This window comes from Ovis aries, chromosome 5 (genome assembly GCF_016772045.2).
Source record: "Ovis aries strain OAR_USU_Benz2616 breed Rambouillet chromosome 5, ARS-UI_Ramb_v3.0, whole genome shotgun sequence".
NCBI lineage: Eukaryota > Metazoa > Chordata > Mammalia > Artiodactyla > Bovidae > Ovis > Ovis aries.
In genome coordinates, this window is record NC_056058.1 from 63,899,865 (window position 1) to 63,915,716 (window position 15,852).

Below are 15,852 nucleotides of genomic sequence, written 5' to 3' on the forward strand. Positions count from 1 at the left end.
GGAGGGAGTATGTTCTTTTATTCAGTCTCAAGTGTGGAATTAATTTGATGTTATCTGAAGTAAATTTGGAACAAAGAATTTTGTGCCTTGTTGCATCTAATAACATGATTCTCTTAAGACTGAGTTGGAGGCCAGTATTATCTTCATTTGGGACTTGGGTATACCTTGTATTAAATTTCTAAATAAACTTTGAGTAACAAAGAGGAAGTATTCATTCTGTCAAATTGTGACTTTATAAAGTTTCAGATACTCTTATTATCTGATTTAACTCTTAATCCTGAAATTTGGCTTGGATCTGCTACTTTTCAATGCTGAGCTACTTTTCAATGCCAAACGACTATGGGCAGGATTTGAAAAGTGCTACTTAAACTTAATCCTTGATTATTGGTAGATACAGAACACCAGAATGATGAGAGTAGGGAAATTCATATGCTAGTTCCAGCATATCATCCACTTTCTGCTTGAGTTCTGGCAGTCTCACTGTACTGTGGGAACCTGTGTGTATATTTTGCGTATGAACACTCTAGACTGGTGGTTCTTGCCTACCTTCCTTCACCGAAGTTACAGAGATACAGTGAAGATAAAGGGATATAGGTTTCCTAGTAAATGAAAAGATATAGTAAATATCAGTAGTGATATATGAATTTCCAAGTGATAAAAGTTGATCCTGGTTGCCTTTCAGTTTTGTTTTTTAAATAGAAGCCAAGCCATTCATATTTCTGAAATCCTGCTGTTAAGCATGAGATTAGAGAAGATTAAGGTTAATTTGACTAACTTAGGGCCCATGAATCACAGCTTCATAGAAACAAATTTGACCATGATTATAAACATGAGAGGAGGTTTGAAATTTTGTAATGTAAAGCTTACAGCAAAGTGTTTTTTTTAATCTGCAAAGTGTTTATTTATTTAATTATTGAGAACGGAAGAGATGAATTGTTCAGAGGACCTGATTAAAAATTAATACTAGCTACTGGTGTATATCATGTGGTAAACTTTGTGGGTGTTGTATGTTAATTATTTATCTACTGCCAACAGAATGAAGTAGGCATTGTTCTTCTCATTCTAAAAGTAATAATATCTAAAATTTATTGAGCCTCATTAATGTGTCAGAGTAAATATTTTACTTAAAGTATCTCATTTGAGCTCCTTAAGAAGTCCATGGGCTTCCCTGGTAGCTCAGCTGGTGCAGAATCCATCTGCAATGCAGGAGACCCTGGTTCGATTTCCTAGGTCAGAAGGATCTCATGGAAAAGGGATAGGCCACCCACTCCAGTATTCTTGGGCTTCCCTCGTGACTCAGCTGGTAAAGAATCTGCCTGCTGTGCGGGAGACCTGAGTTCAATCCCTGGGTTGGGAAGATCCCCTGGAGAAGGGAATAGGCTACCCACTCCAGTATTCTGGCCAGGATAGTTCCATGGACTGTACAGTGAATGGGGTTGCAAAGAGTTGGACATGACTAAGTGACTTTCACTTTCAAGAAACCTCTGAGGGGGTCTTCCCTGGTGGTCCAGTGGTTAGGACTCTGGGCTTCCACTGCAGGGGGTGTGGGTTCAACACCTGGTTGGGGAACTAAGATGCCGCGTGCTGCACAGTGCAGCCAAAACAAAGCCTATGAGATAATTATTATTATTACTCATTTTACTGATGAGAAAACAGGCCTCGAAAGGTATGTCACTTCCCCAACGCCATTCCCCTAGGATTAAAGTTAGGATTTAGATCCAGGTCTGCTGGATTCTATAGTCTCTGCCCTCATCACCTGGCTTATAATTTTATTAGAAAATTCTGTCCTCTAACATCATGTGTCCTAGTTTTGTGCTTTTCAGTTAAAATAGTGGAACCTAAAGGTGGATGGCAAAGGTACAGATTTTGTTAGGTATTTCGACGGCACTGATGAGTGAACTTGAGGTAGAGTAGGAGAAATGAGCCACTAGAAGAATACATTTTTAAAATTCTTTAGCCTGAATGGTTTGAGAATTAAAAGAAGAGACTTTACCAAGTATATAATCTAATTGCATATATTGTGTGAGGGTGTGCCAGTATACAACTTTGAATATTTAAGTGTAGTTTAAATTTTCACTCAGTATGAATGTGCCAGATACTGTCCTTGGTGCTGAAATACAAAGGATGTCAGTCTTGCCCTTGAGATGCTCAAATTGATAAACTTACTGCGGGAACTCATTGTTTTGCAGTCACCTTATTAATAGTTCAGGAGTAGTCCAACTTGTACAGCTGGCAAGAACAAAGTATTAATATTAAGGCGATGGTTGGGGGGGGGTTGGTTATCTCAAACAAGGAATCAGGTTCATGTTGAGGTGCTCAGTGCTTCACATTGAGGTGACATTTGAGCTGGGACTTAAAACAGGACAGGCATTTCATTTAGGAGATAATGAGGGAAGAGAGAACAATGTGAGCAAAAGTGTAAAGATAAAGAAGTATGTGGCTTGTACAGGGAACAGCAAATGTCTGTGCCTTAAGGTAAATAAGCTACGATGGTCAGCTTGGGGTTAGAATATGAAAGGCCTTTTATGTCTTATTGAGGAGTTTGGACTATATTCTGAGCAGTATGGAAGCACCAAAGTTTGTTGTTATTTGGATATATCCAGATGTAAGGAAAGATAGACAATATGATGATCCCACATGAACCCATCATCCAACTCCAGCACTTATTAACTCATGGCCTTTCTTGCTTTATCTTTGGCCCTTGCTTCCCCCCATCATATTTTGAAACAAATCCCAGATAGTTTGTTATTTCATCAATAAATATTTCACCGTGTATCTTATTTAAAAGTATTGAATGTCCAGGTAATGTTCAAATTTCCAGTGGTTAAATAACTTTTATACTTTTAAAGTTATAGTAGTCCACACTTAAGAAATTCCTTTAGCATTTCTTATTTCTTGTAAGGTCAGTTTAATGGTGAGGAACCCCTTTAGCTTTTGCTTGTCTAGAAAACTCCTTTAGTTCTTTTTTTTTTCTCTTGAACCACTTGTCTACATATATGTATTTCAGTCAGTTTTTTCCTTTGCTTTTGTTTTTAATTGGAGGACAGCTGCTTTACGATATTCTATTGGCCTCTGCCATACAACAAAGTGAATCAGTCATAAGTATACATCTGTCCCGTCACTCACCACCCACCCCCCATCCCACCCCTCTAGGTTGTCAGAGTGCCTTGCTGAGCTCCCTGTGTGACACAGCAACTTCTCCTTAGCTATTCTACACTTGATAATATACATATTTCATTGCTACTCTCTCAGTTCGTCCCACCCTCGCCTTCTCCTACTGTGTCCAAAAGTCCATTCTCTATGTCTGCATCTCTGTTCCTGCCCTGAAAATAGCTTAATCAGTACCATTTCTCTAGATTCCATATGTATGTGTTAACATATGATACTTATTTTTCTCATTCTGACTTTCTTCACTCTGTATAATAGGTTCTGTGTTCATCTATATCATTAGAACTGATTCAGCTGCATTCCTTTTTTATGGGTGAATGATATTCCATTGTATGTATGTACCACAACCTCTTTATCCGTTCACCTGTTGATGAATATCTAGGTTGCTTCTGTATCCTAGATACTGTAAATAGTGGTACAGTGAACACTGGGTTACATGTGTCTTTTTCAGTTATGGTTTCCTCATGGTGTATGCCCAGTAGTGGGATTGCTGGGTCATATGGTAATTTTATTCATAGTTTTTTAAGGAATCTCCATACTGTTCTCCATAGTGGCTCTATCAGTTTACATTCCCACCGGCAGTGCAAGAGGATTCCCTTTTTTTCCACACCTTCTCCAGCATTTATTGTTTGTAAATTTTTTGATGAGGGCCATTCTGACTGGTGTGAGGTGACACCTCATTTCCTTTTCTCTAGTAATGAATGATGTTGAACATCTCTCCATGTGTTTGTTGACCATTTGTATGTCTTCTTTGGAGAAATGCCTCTGTAGTTCTCACACCCGTTTTTTGATTGGGTTGTTTTTCTGGTATTGAGCAGCATCAACTGCTTATATATTTTGGAGATTAATCCTTTCTCAATTGTTTCACAGGCATTTATTCCCTCCCATTCTGTCTTTTTGTCTTGTTTATAGTTTGTTTTGCTGTGCAGAAGCTTTTAAATTTAATTAGGTCCCACTGTTTATTTTTATTTGCATTACTCTGGGAGGTGAGTCAAAGAGGTTATTGCTGTGATTTATGTCAAAGAATGTACTGCCTCTGTTTTCCTCTAAGAGTTTTATAGTGTCTGGCCTTACGTTTAGGTCTTTAATCCAGTTTGAGTTTATTTTTGTGTATGGTGTAAGAAACTGTTCTAGTTTCATTCTTTTAGATGTGGTTGACCAGTTTTCCCAGCACCACTTATTGAAGAGGCTCTCTTTTCTCCACTGTATATTCTTGCCTCCCATGTCAAAGATAAGGTACCCATAGGTATGTGTATTTATCTCTGGACTTTCTGTTTTGTTCTGTTGATCTGTATGTCTGTTTTTGTGCCAATACCATAATGTCTTGACTGACTGTAGCTTTGTAGTATAGTCTGAGATCAGGATGGTTGATTCCTCCAGCTCCCTTCTTATTTGTCTAGTTTGCTTTGGGTATTTGGAGCCTTTTGTGTTTTCATACAAATAGTGAAATTTTTTGTTCTGGTTCTGTGAAACGTGCTGTTGGTAATTTGGTCGGGATTATGTTGACTCTGTAGCTTGCTTTGGATAGTATACTCGTTTCACAGTATTGATTATTTGAGTCCAGTGATACAGTGCGTCTCTCCATCTGTCTGTGTCGTCTTTGCTTTCTTTCATCAGTGTCTTACAGTTTTCTGCATACAGGTCTTTTGTCTCCTTAGGTACGTTTATTCCTTGGAATTTTATTCTTTTTGTTTCAGTGGTGGTTGGGATTGTTTCCTTAATTTCTCTTTCTGATTTTTTTGTTGTTAGTGTATAGGAATGCAAGGGATTTCTCTCTTAATTTTGTATCCTGCAACTTTGCTGTAAATTCATTGATTAGCTCTAGTAATTTTCTGGTGGCTCCTTTAGGGTTTTCTATGTGTAGAATCGTATCATCTGCAAACAGTGAGAGTTTTGCTTCCTCTTTTGCAATCTGGATTCATTTAATTTCTTTCTCTTCTCTAATTGCTGTGGCTAAAACTCCTGAAGCTGTATTGAATAGTAGTGGTAAGAGTGCGCACCCTTGTCTTGTTCCTGATCTTAGAGGAAGTAGTTTCAGTTTCTCACCATTAAGAAAAATGTTTGCTTGGAGTTTGTCATGCAGAGCCTTTATTATGTAGAGGTAGGTTCCTGCTATGCCCATTTTATGGTGTCTTTCCTTCAATTCTGAGTGGTAACTTCACCAGATAGAGTATTCTTGGTTGGAAGTTTATTCTTTTTCTTTTTGTTGCTCTGCTTGGGTGAGTTCTACTGCCTTTCCTTAAAGTTGACAGATTCTTCCTTCTGCCTCATTGAATTTGTTGATGTTCCTCAAGTGTATTTTTCAGTGCAATAATTCTTCAGCTGTGTGACTGCTGCTGCTTTCCTGGTAGTTCAGCTGGTAAAGAATCCACCAGTGCAGGAGACCCCGGTTCGATCCCTGGGTCGGGAAGATCCCCTGGAGAAGGGATAGGCTCCCCACTCTAGTATTCTTGGGCTTCCCCAGTGGCTCAGCTGGTAAAGAATCCGCCTGCAATGCGGGAGACCTGGGTTTGATCCCTGGGTTGGGAAGATTCCCTGGACAGGCGAAAGGGTATCCACGCTGGTATTCTGGCCTAGAGAAATACACGGACTGTATATTTTCTTAAATTTTCCACTTTTTGTTGAAGTTTTCACTCTTTTCATCCATTTGTCTCCCCAGTTCAGTGGGCATCTTGATGACCGTTAATTTGAACTCTTTATTAGGTAAATTACTTATCTCTGTTTCCTTAAGAATTTTTTGTGAGGTTTTTATCTTGTTAACTCACTTGGAGCATATTCATCTGTGTCTTCATTTCACTTGACTCTCTGTGTTGGTTTCTATACAGTAGAAGAAACAGCCACTTCTCCCAGTCTTGAAGGAGTGGCCTCATGTAGGAGGAGGTGCAGCTTTTCATTCATCCCTGCCACAGCTTTTGTTTGTCTTTCACACTTCTGTGTTTGCACAAGTGGCAAATGGCTCCCGTTTGTTGAGGTTGTGCTGAGAATAGTGTTCCAAAGAGGAGGATTTCAGCACCTAGATTCAATCTGACTAGAAGCTAGACCCTCAGGCAGCAAACTTATAAGTATGCAAATATATTCAGTTCTGGGGGGCCACAAAGGTAAGCCCTTTTGGCCCCCAGAGCCAGGAGATCTGTCCTCTGGGCAGCAGTTGCAAAAATCAGGATACGCCCTCCAGATGAGTAGATACGCTTCTTTTTGGGAAGATATTGGTAAGCTGGAGTAAGGCAGAGAAAAAGAGCTCCAAGCTGATGTCTACAGCTTACATTATTTTTTGTTTTGTTTTGTTTCTTGGTTGCACTGCAAGGCATGTAGGATTTTAGTTCCCCAACCAAAGATTAAACCTGTGCCTCCTGCATTGGAAGCACGAGGTCTTAACCACTGGACAACCAGCGAAGACCCCAGCCTGCATTCTTGAGAGCTGCTTCATAGGCTACTAAATGTGTTGCAGACTTGAGGCTTCCCACTTAAAAGTTCCAGGACTGCAGTGTGGTCTCCTTCATCGAAAGACTGAGCAGTGTGCCTTGGTCTGCTGTCTGTGCAGTCATCTGAGGATGGTAGCCTGCCATGAACCGTCCTTCCCCAGTGGCCGCAGTCCCATGAGACCCAGAACACAAGCCCCTCTGGTCATGAGGGCCAGGTGACCAAGGGGCATCCCTTGGATGTCAGCTGCAGAAGCTATACCAGACGTGTGTAAAGCTCCCCTCCAGAGACACTGGTGCTTTGTAGCCTGGCAGAGGATGAGTGCTAAGATAGTGTCTACAACCTCCCCACCACCAACCCCAACTTTGGAATGGATTACCGTCAGCCCCTTGATATGTATTGTTTGCTTAGAAGCCTGCCTCCAGGCCAGTTAGGATGGTTAGCTAATAGGCCTCCTTCATAGAAAGACCTCAAAGATCTGTTGCCTCTTGCTGTGTCCCATGGGTGGCAGCTGTTTAAGAACTCTTATCTCCATTGGTTACATTCCTGGGGGACCCACAAGTAAGTTTAAGCCTCTGATTACCAGAGCCAAGTGATGTAGAAGTGTCCCCTGGCAGCAGTCATAAAATTCATGGTGCCAGACAGGGTTCTGAGCTCTTTGGGCAACACCTATTACTACAGTTCCATGTGAACCGGAACGCAAGCTCCTCTGACCTCCAGAGCCAGACAGTCAAGAGTTATCTCCTGGGTGGCAGCTGCAAAAGTTGGGGTCCCAGATGCATATAAAGGCTGTCTTCTGGGAGATAGATACTGGTTCTCTGGAGCATGGTAAAGGAGAGAGCAAAGATGGTGTCTACCAGTCTCCTTCCCTGGAGAGCTTTGCAGTAGGCTCCTTAATGTGTGTGTTAACTTGCCTCTCAGGCTTAGGGTTGGTTGGTCTGTTCATTTAAATTTACTTTTGGCTGTACCACATGGTTTGTGGGGTCTTAGTTCCCTGACCAGAGATTGAGCCTCTGGACCCTCTGCAGTGAGGCCTCGGTTTTAACCATGGTACTGCTGGGGAAATCCCCAGGCTGAAGTTTTAATGTAAACAGGTGAGCCTCCTTTACTCTAAGTGTGGAAATCGGCTGCTTCTGAGCTGAGCATTGGGGTGGGGGAGTTTCTGAGTGTGACTCTTTAAGAGGTGTTTCTCTGATTGTCTCCGGCTTGTGGGTTGTGGGCTGTGAGCTCAATTGGTTTTCAAAATTAGGTGTTTTGGGGGTTCATCTCTCAAGTGTGTGTCTTAAAAGTTGCAGTGCCAGATGTGGAGTTTGAACCCTTTGTTCTCAGAGGGAAGCTCTGAGTGTTGAGTTCCCTCTCAGTTGTGGGTTGCCATGGTGGGTGTGGGATTTATGACAAGATTGTGAGCCATCCTCTCCTACTGCTGTGATATAGTTTTCTTCCTGTGTACCTGATGTGTTGTTGTCATCCAGCCAGCCTTTAGTTTTCTTTTTTTTTAAGAGAAAATTGTTCCATGTGTAGCTGTAGATTCAGTGTGTCTATGGCAGGAGGTATAGGAGATTAAATAATATGCTGCTGAATAACCAATGAGTCAAAGAAGAAGTCAGAAAATACCTTAAGAAAAATGGAAATGTAATATACCAGAGTTTGTGGGATGCAGCAAAAGCAGCTCTAAGAGGGAAATTCACAGCAACAAATGCTTACCTCAAGAAACAAAAAATCTCAAGAAACAGCATAACTCTGCACTTCAAGGATCTAGAAGAACAAATGAAGCCCAAGGTTAGTAGTCAGAAAGAAGGAAATAATAAAAATTAAAGCAGAAACAAATGAACTAGACATTAAAAAGACAAGAGAAAATACTGATAACTAAGAGCTAATTCTTTGAAAAGATTAAAAAAAAAAAAATCCCCCAAACCTGACAAACCTTTAGGTAGACTCAACAAGAAAAGAGAGAGAGGACTTTATTATATAACATCAGAAATGGACAGAAGAAATGTGACAGTGATACCACAGAAATACAAAGGATCTTAAGAGACTACTATGGGACTGCCCTGGTGGTCCAGTGGTTAAGACTGCCTACCATTGCAGCGGATACAGGCTTGATCCCTGGTTCAGAGGAGTCCACGTGCCACAGGGCAGCTGAGCCCATGCACCGCAACAACTGCAGCCTGCGTGCCCAGAGCCCAAGAGAGGCCCCCGCAGTGAGAAGGCCACGCACTGCAGCTGATGAGCAGCCCCCACGTGCCGCAACTAGAGAAGGCCCGTGCACAGCAGTGAGGGCGCAGTGCAGCCAAAATAAATAAATAACTTGAAAAACACTGAAAAAAAGGAGACTACTATGAATAATTATATGCCAGCAAATTGGGCAACTTAGAAGAAATTAATAAATTCCTGGAAACGTATAACCTAAGGCTGAGTTGAATCTGTGTGTGTGTGCTCAGTCATGTTGGACTCTGCGACCCTGTGGACTGTAGCCCACCAGGCTTTCCTCCATGGAATTTTCCAGGCAAGAATACTGGAGTGGATTGCTGTTGCCTCCTACAGGGGATCTTCCCAACCTAGGGATTGAGCCTGCGTCTCTTGTGTCTCCTGGTTTGGCAGGTGGATTCTTTACCAAGCCCAGCGCCACCTGGGAAGCATAAGGCTGAATCATAATGAAATAGAAAATCTGAGCAAACTGATTACTAGCAAGGAGACTGAGTCAGTACTCAAAAACTCCAACAAACAAAAGTCTAGGACCAAAAAAAAAAAAAAAAAAGTCCAGGACCAGATGGCTTCCCTGGTAAGTTCTACCACACATTCAAAGAAGAATTAAAATTAGTCCTTCTCAAACTCTCCCCCCAAATAGAACAGGGCAGAATTCTTCCAAACACATTTTATGAGGCCAGCATTATCCTGATACCAAAACCAAGTAATGTGCCACATACAGAAAATTATAGGCCAATATCCCTGATGACCACAGATGTAAAACCCTCAAGTTCTTAGCAAACTAAATTCACCAATGCATTAAAAGGATCATAGAGGAGTGGTGGGGAGCGGCGGCGGCAGCAGGCTGAGGGGACGCACGGGCAGTGGCGGTGCCCTGTCACATGGCCACAGTGGGGGCGGCTGCCGCTGCGCCGCCAAACGGGAGGAGCCTCCCGAGCAGCGCAGCCTGACCTTCAGCCTGTACCTGGCCTGTACCTGCTCTTTGACCTGGAGCAGTCGCCGTGCCTCAAGGAGAGCCGTGAGGGCAGTGGCCGCGGTGTCTTTAGGCCATGGGAGGAGCTGACTGACCGCTCCAAGTTTGTTGAAAGTGATGCAGATGAAGAGCTTATGTTTAATATTCCATTTACAGGCAATGTCAAGCTCAAGGGCATCATTATAATGGGAGAAGATGACGACTCACAGCCTTCTGAGATGAGACTATGCAGGAACATTCCAGAGATGTCCTTTGATGAGAGACAGGGAGCCAGATCAGACCTTTAGTCTGAACCGGGATCTTACAGGGGAATTGGAGTATGGAACAAAAATTTCTCATTTTTCAAGTATCTGTCATCTCTCAATTCATATTTCAAAAAACTTTGGAGCCGATACCACAAAGGTCTTTTATATTGGCCTGAGAGGAGAATGGACTGAGCTTTGCTCACATGAGGTCACCATCTGCAGTTATGAAGCATGAGCCAATCCAGCTGACCACAGGGTCCATCAGGTAACCCCACAGAAACACTTTATTTCCTAAGGTCTGGCTAAGACTCCCACAGAGGCATTGCGTCATTGAAGAAGTATGACATCCTGTTGGGAAGGACAAAGAGAGATGGGGCTCCAAAGAGAGTTGGCTGCCACAGCCTCTGCCAAGCTCTGTCTTTGGGGCTTGCTGCAGAAACCTGGCCTATGGAAGATACCACACCCCCAGGAAGGGTTGTGTGGGTGCCAGGGAACAATCGTGGTTCTCTGGGGCCCTACAGATATCGGGTCTTGGGCTGGTCAGTATCTGGCAGCCATGGATGATGCCTGCCTTCCCAGTTTATGTGGCCATGGGACCCCAAGTGTCTTGTTGCTTTGTGGCAGGATTATTTTATGACTTGTTTTTTAAAATGGAAACTATTCCTGGGCTGCGGTAAACTTTTTGAAGCCTCAGCATTGTGTTTGTATTAACCATCAGGGGGGTCTGTAACTAGAAATACTTGTCCCTGCTTGCTCCTTCTCCCTGTCATCTTTCAACATTCTTGTCAAGTTGCCCAGCTTGGAGTTGTCTGTCATGCACCAGTGTCCCATGTTATAGCTTGAAGAGCAGGAATCTCCTGATGTTGCTTAATAGCTTGAGAGGGTCCTTTTTTCCTGTTGCCCAGGTAAGCAGTCTGAGGAGAGCATGGCATTGTTTCTGTGTTTGTGGGTATCCTGGTTGGGGTAAGATGGGACTTTGATATGCTTCCCTTTGGGATATCCTTAATGTTTATCAGCTTCTAACTAGTAAGCCCAGTGGCAGAATTTGGAGATCTCGGTTCTTCTGTTCATGGCTTTTTATTCACTGTGACTAATAAGCTTCCTAATAAATCCTTGCCAGACTTAAAAAAAAAAAAAAAAGGTCATAGACCATGATTAAGTGGGATTTATTCTAAAAATATATTCAACACTTTCCGATTCCAAAAATGGTTCAACACATAACAAGCCAGTTAATGCAGTTCACCACATTAACAAAATGAAAGATTAAAAAAAAATCATATGATCATCTCAGTATGGACGTACAAAAAAAGCATTTGACAAAATTCAGTATTCATTTATGATAAAAACTTTCAGTATCCATTTTTGATAAAAAGCAAGCATTGAGTGAACATATCTGAACATCATAAAAGCCATATATGTCAAGTCCACAGCTAGCATCATACTCAATGGTGAAAAGCTAAAAACTTTTCTTATAAGGTCAGGAAGGAAGATGATGATATACATATACTCTAACCACTTATATTCAAAATGATATTTGAAGTTCTAGCTGCAGAAATTAGACAAGAAAAGAAATGTATCCAAATTGGAAAGGAAGAAGTAAAACTCTATTTACAGATAACATGATAAAACCCTAAAGACTCCAAAAAAAACTATTAAAAGTAAATGAATTCAGGAAAGTTGCAGGATACAAAATTAATACACAAAAACTTGTTTATACTAATAATGAACTATCAGATAATCAAGTAACCCATTTACAGTTTCATCAAAAAGAATAAAATATCTAAAAATGAATTTAACCAAGGAGATGAAAGACTTGTATATTAAAAACTATATGACATTAATGAAAGAAATTGAAGAAGATAGAAATAAATGCAAAGATATTTTGTGTTCATGGATTGGGAGAATTAATACTGTTAAATGACCATACCACTCAAAGCAGTCTACAGATTCAGTGCAGTCCCTATCAGAATGTCGGTGGCAGGGCTTCTTTGGTGGCTCACTGGCAAATGATCCACCTCCCAGTGCAGGAGACACGGGTTCGATCCCTCACCTGGGAAGATCCCATGTGCCGTGGAGTGACTAAGCCTGTGTGCCACAAGTACTGAGCCTGTGCGCTCGAGTCTGGGGGCTGCAACTGCTGGGCCCACGTGTCCTAGGGCCTGTGCTTCACAACAAGGGAAGCCGCCACGATGAGAAGCCTGCGTACCACAACTGGAGAGTAGCCCACTTACAGCAAAAGCCCATGCAGCACCGAAGACCCAGCCCAGCCAAAAATAAATACAATTAAAAAGAATTTTTCAGTGGCGTCTCACAGAAATGGAACACTTTTAAAAGTTGCATGGACCCTCCAAACTCCAATAACAAAAGCAATCTTGAGAAAGAAGAGCAAAGCTAAAGGCATCATGCTACCTGATTACAAAGCTGTGGTAATCAGAACAGTATGATATTGGTATAGAAATGGACACATAGATCAATGGAACAGAATAGAGAGCCCAGAAATAAACCCACAAATATTTTGTCAGTATTGGGGAAAAGATAGTCTCTATTGGACAGCCATATGCAAAAGAATGAAATTGGATCCTATCTTACACCATACTCCAAAATTAAGTGGGTTAAAGACTTGAATGTATGACCTGAAACCATAAAACTCCTAGAAGAAAGCAGGCAGTAAGCTCCTTGACCTAGGTCTTGGCAGTAATGTTTTTTAATCTGACACCAAAAGCAGTAACAAAAATAAACAAGTAGGGCCTTATTAAACTAAAAAACTTCTCATAGGAAATCAGCGACGTAATGAAAAGGCAAGCTACTGAATGGGAGAAAACAGCTGTAGGTAATATATCTGATAAAGGGCTAATGTCTAAAGTATACAACAAACTCATATAACTAAATAGTAAAGAGACCCCAATCAAATTAAAAACTGAGAAGATCTGAATAGCTATTTTTCCAAGGAAGACATGCCAGTGACCAACAGGTACATGAAAAGATACTCAGTGTCATAAATCATCAGAGAAATGCAAATCCAGACCGTGGTGAAATACTACTTCACACTTGTTAGGGTGGCAGGGATTTGCAGAAAAGGGAAACCTTGTGCACTTTTGGTGGGAATGTAACTTGGTGGAGCCACTGTGGAAAACAGTATGGAGGTTCCTCAAAAAATTTAAAATGAGCTACCATGTCAGCTAGCAATTCTACTTCTGAAGAAAATAAAAGCACTGCTTTGAAAAGATGTATACACACTCTTATCCATTGCTGCGTTACAGTAGCCAGGATATGGGAACAACCTCAGTGTCCATCAGTGGATGAATAGGTAAAGAGATTGTGATATATATAAATACATAAACACACACACAGAGTTATTAATCAGCTGTGAAAAAGAATGAAGTTTTGCTGTTTGTGACAAGGATGAACCTGGAGGGTAGTGTGATAAGTGAAATAAGTCAATCAAAGAAAGACTAATACGTTTGATTTCTCTTGTATGTGGAATCTAAAAAACAAAACAAAAATAAAACTAGGCTCATAGATACAGAGAACAGATTGATAGTTGCAGGAGGCTGCAACCTCTTGGGTTGAGGGGTGGGAAAAATGGACAAATTGGTTTTTTTCGTTTGTTTTGCCGTTTTTTTAGTTTAAATAGATTGAATCAAACTTTCAAAAACAGTCCACTCGTTAACATTTTTCTTAGTTCTCATAATCTGTATGTAGGTTCTTTATTCAGCTCCTTTTTAAAAACTCTCCTTGTGATTTGTTTGTTGAAGAAAGTGGGCTGTTGGTGTCACAGACTTAAGTACAGCTCGGATTTTGTTGAGCGCATCCCCTTCATGTTGTTTAACAGGTGTCCCCGTCTCTGTCTTTTCTGTATTGACTCAAGATTGATTCAGGTTTGTTTTTGGCAGAAAGACTACTTCATAGATGGTGATGGGTGGTGTCTTTTTACATCAGGAGGCATATAAATCCCCTTTATGCATTAATTTCTTAGGCATTACAAAATGATGTTATTTGTCTTGATTTTTCAACAAAGTTGAGGAATTCTTCAGATCATGTCAGGGATCTGCTGTGTCTTTAAATCTGTTTTAGGACTTAGATGACTTACACTAGGGAATCAGTAGTCACTGGCCACCGTAAAAAGGAATGAAATTTTGCTGTTTGCAACAATGTGGATGAACTTCAGTTAAATTATTATCTTTAGTGAAATAAGTGAGACTGAGAAAGACAAATATTGTGCAACATATGTTGAATCTAAACTGTAAAACAAGCTAGTGAATATAACAAAGAAGAAACAGACTCACAGACGTAGAAAACTGATGGTTATCAGTGGGAAGAGGGAAAGGGGGGAGGCAAAACAGGGGTAGGAGGTTAAGTACAAGCTACTGTGTATATAAAGTCAGTAAGCTACCAGGGTATATTGTGCAACAGGGAATATAGCCAACATTTTATAATAACTATAAATGGAATGTAACCTTTAAAAATTGTGACTCATTATGTTGTACACCTGAAACTTACATAATGTTGTATATTATATATATATGATGAGAAAGTCCCTAAAAAAATAAGTGTTTATTGGTCAGTAAGGATAAGATATCTTGGGCATTATAATATGTTTATTATTTGACTTAATGTGAGTTACTGACTTTTCACTCTTCTTAGCATTCAGTACACTACAAGCTCTTTGTGGTATTTTATGTAATAGCACTCTCTGTTAACAAATATGTCCAGAATGTTCCCACTTGTTATCCTTAAATAGTTTCCATCAAAATGGAGCTGATGTGGTTCAGAAAATAGATGTGGAGAAGATTCTAAGTGTCTGTTGCTTTACAGGCTTTTTTCATCTCACAGCATTTTACCTCAATCACATATCCACACAAGTGCTTCTCTTGAAATATCTCGAAAATGGGAGAAGAAGAATAAAATTGTTTATCCTCCACAACTGCCTGGAGAACCTCGGAGACCAGCTGTAAGTTTGTGGGTATAACTGATCTCTTCATTTTGATAAAGCACTCTTACTCTTGTGTAGCAATGCCGGGGGCCAGCCCTGGTGGATCCAGGGAATTCGAAGGTGGGGATGGAGTCGGCATCTTTGGAAAAATACATATTTAATCACAGATATAGAGAGATTAGAAATGGATAGTGTAGTAGGAAGATTAGTGGAGAAAAAGAGGCTGAATAACTTGGATTACGTGAAATAGCATCCATGCTCCAGACGGGAATTCAGCCAGAAAAATGGGAGCAAGAAAGAAGCGACATGGGGGAATCAGTCTTTCTGGAAACTGATCCGATTTCTTTATTTTTGGGTTTGCTTATATACCTTTTGTTACACATAGGGATGAATACAGAGTCACATGGGAGTCAGCAGTCCTGAGACCTTTATCAAAATCAGGTGCTTCACATAAATGTATAAAAAAGGTACATCATCTTCTGGCCATGAGTGAGACCTGCTGACATTTTATGATCCTTTCTTTCTGATAACCAAAAAACTTATTTCTTCCAAGGGTGTTTTTTCTTAAACCAGGCACCACCCTCCAAATAAAGTTACATTCCTATAGGGTGAGGGTGTAGTGAGTTACAATCAAGAAAGGAATTTATTTAACCCAAGGTTAACATGATTAGTTTTAAAGGTTAATACTTATTTCTCCTATATGCTAGTTATATTCATTATAAGGGCAGGGAATATGGAGATTTAGCAGCAGACATTAGCCCAACAAATGAAAATCCTTTCACCAATGCTCCCCTTAAGATCTGTTTAGTCTTAAGATATGATAAAGTTACATTTTTACATAGCAAGGACACAGTGATTTATAACAAAGCACAGTGATCTATTACAAAAGAGAAAATCCATTAACT

The 15,852-nt window shown here is 40.6% G+C and overlaps 1 protein-coding gene across 5 annotated transcripts in view; it reads left to right on the top strand.

Moving 5' to 3' along the window:
* The window catches only part of MRPL22 (mitochondrial ribosomal protein L22), a 40,314-nt gene that overhangs the window by 11,082 nt on the left and 13,380 nt on the right, over positions 1-15,852 (top strand). For 2 of the 5 annotated variants that reach the window (XM_004009009.5, XM_060415949.1), the window contains one exon: positions 14,848-14,965. The exons of 1 other annotated variant lie outside the window; for it this stretch is intronic. In XM_004009009.5, the coding sequence (XP_004009058.3) occupies positions 14,848-14,965 (118 nt within the window). Of the gene's footprint in view, positions 1-9,925; positions 10,280-14,829; positions 14,966-15,852 lie in introns of all 5 variants that reach the window. 2 more of the 5 variants (XM_042250669.1, XM_004009010.5) reach the window with 2 other exon arrangements.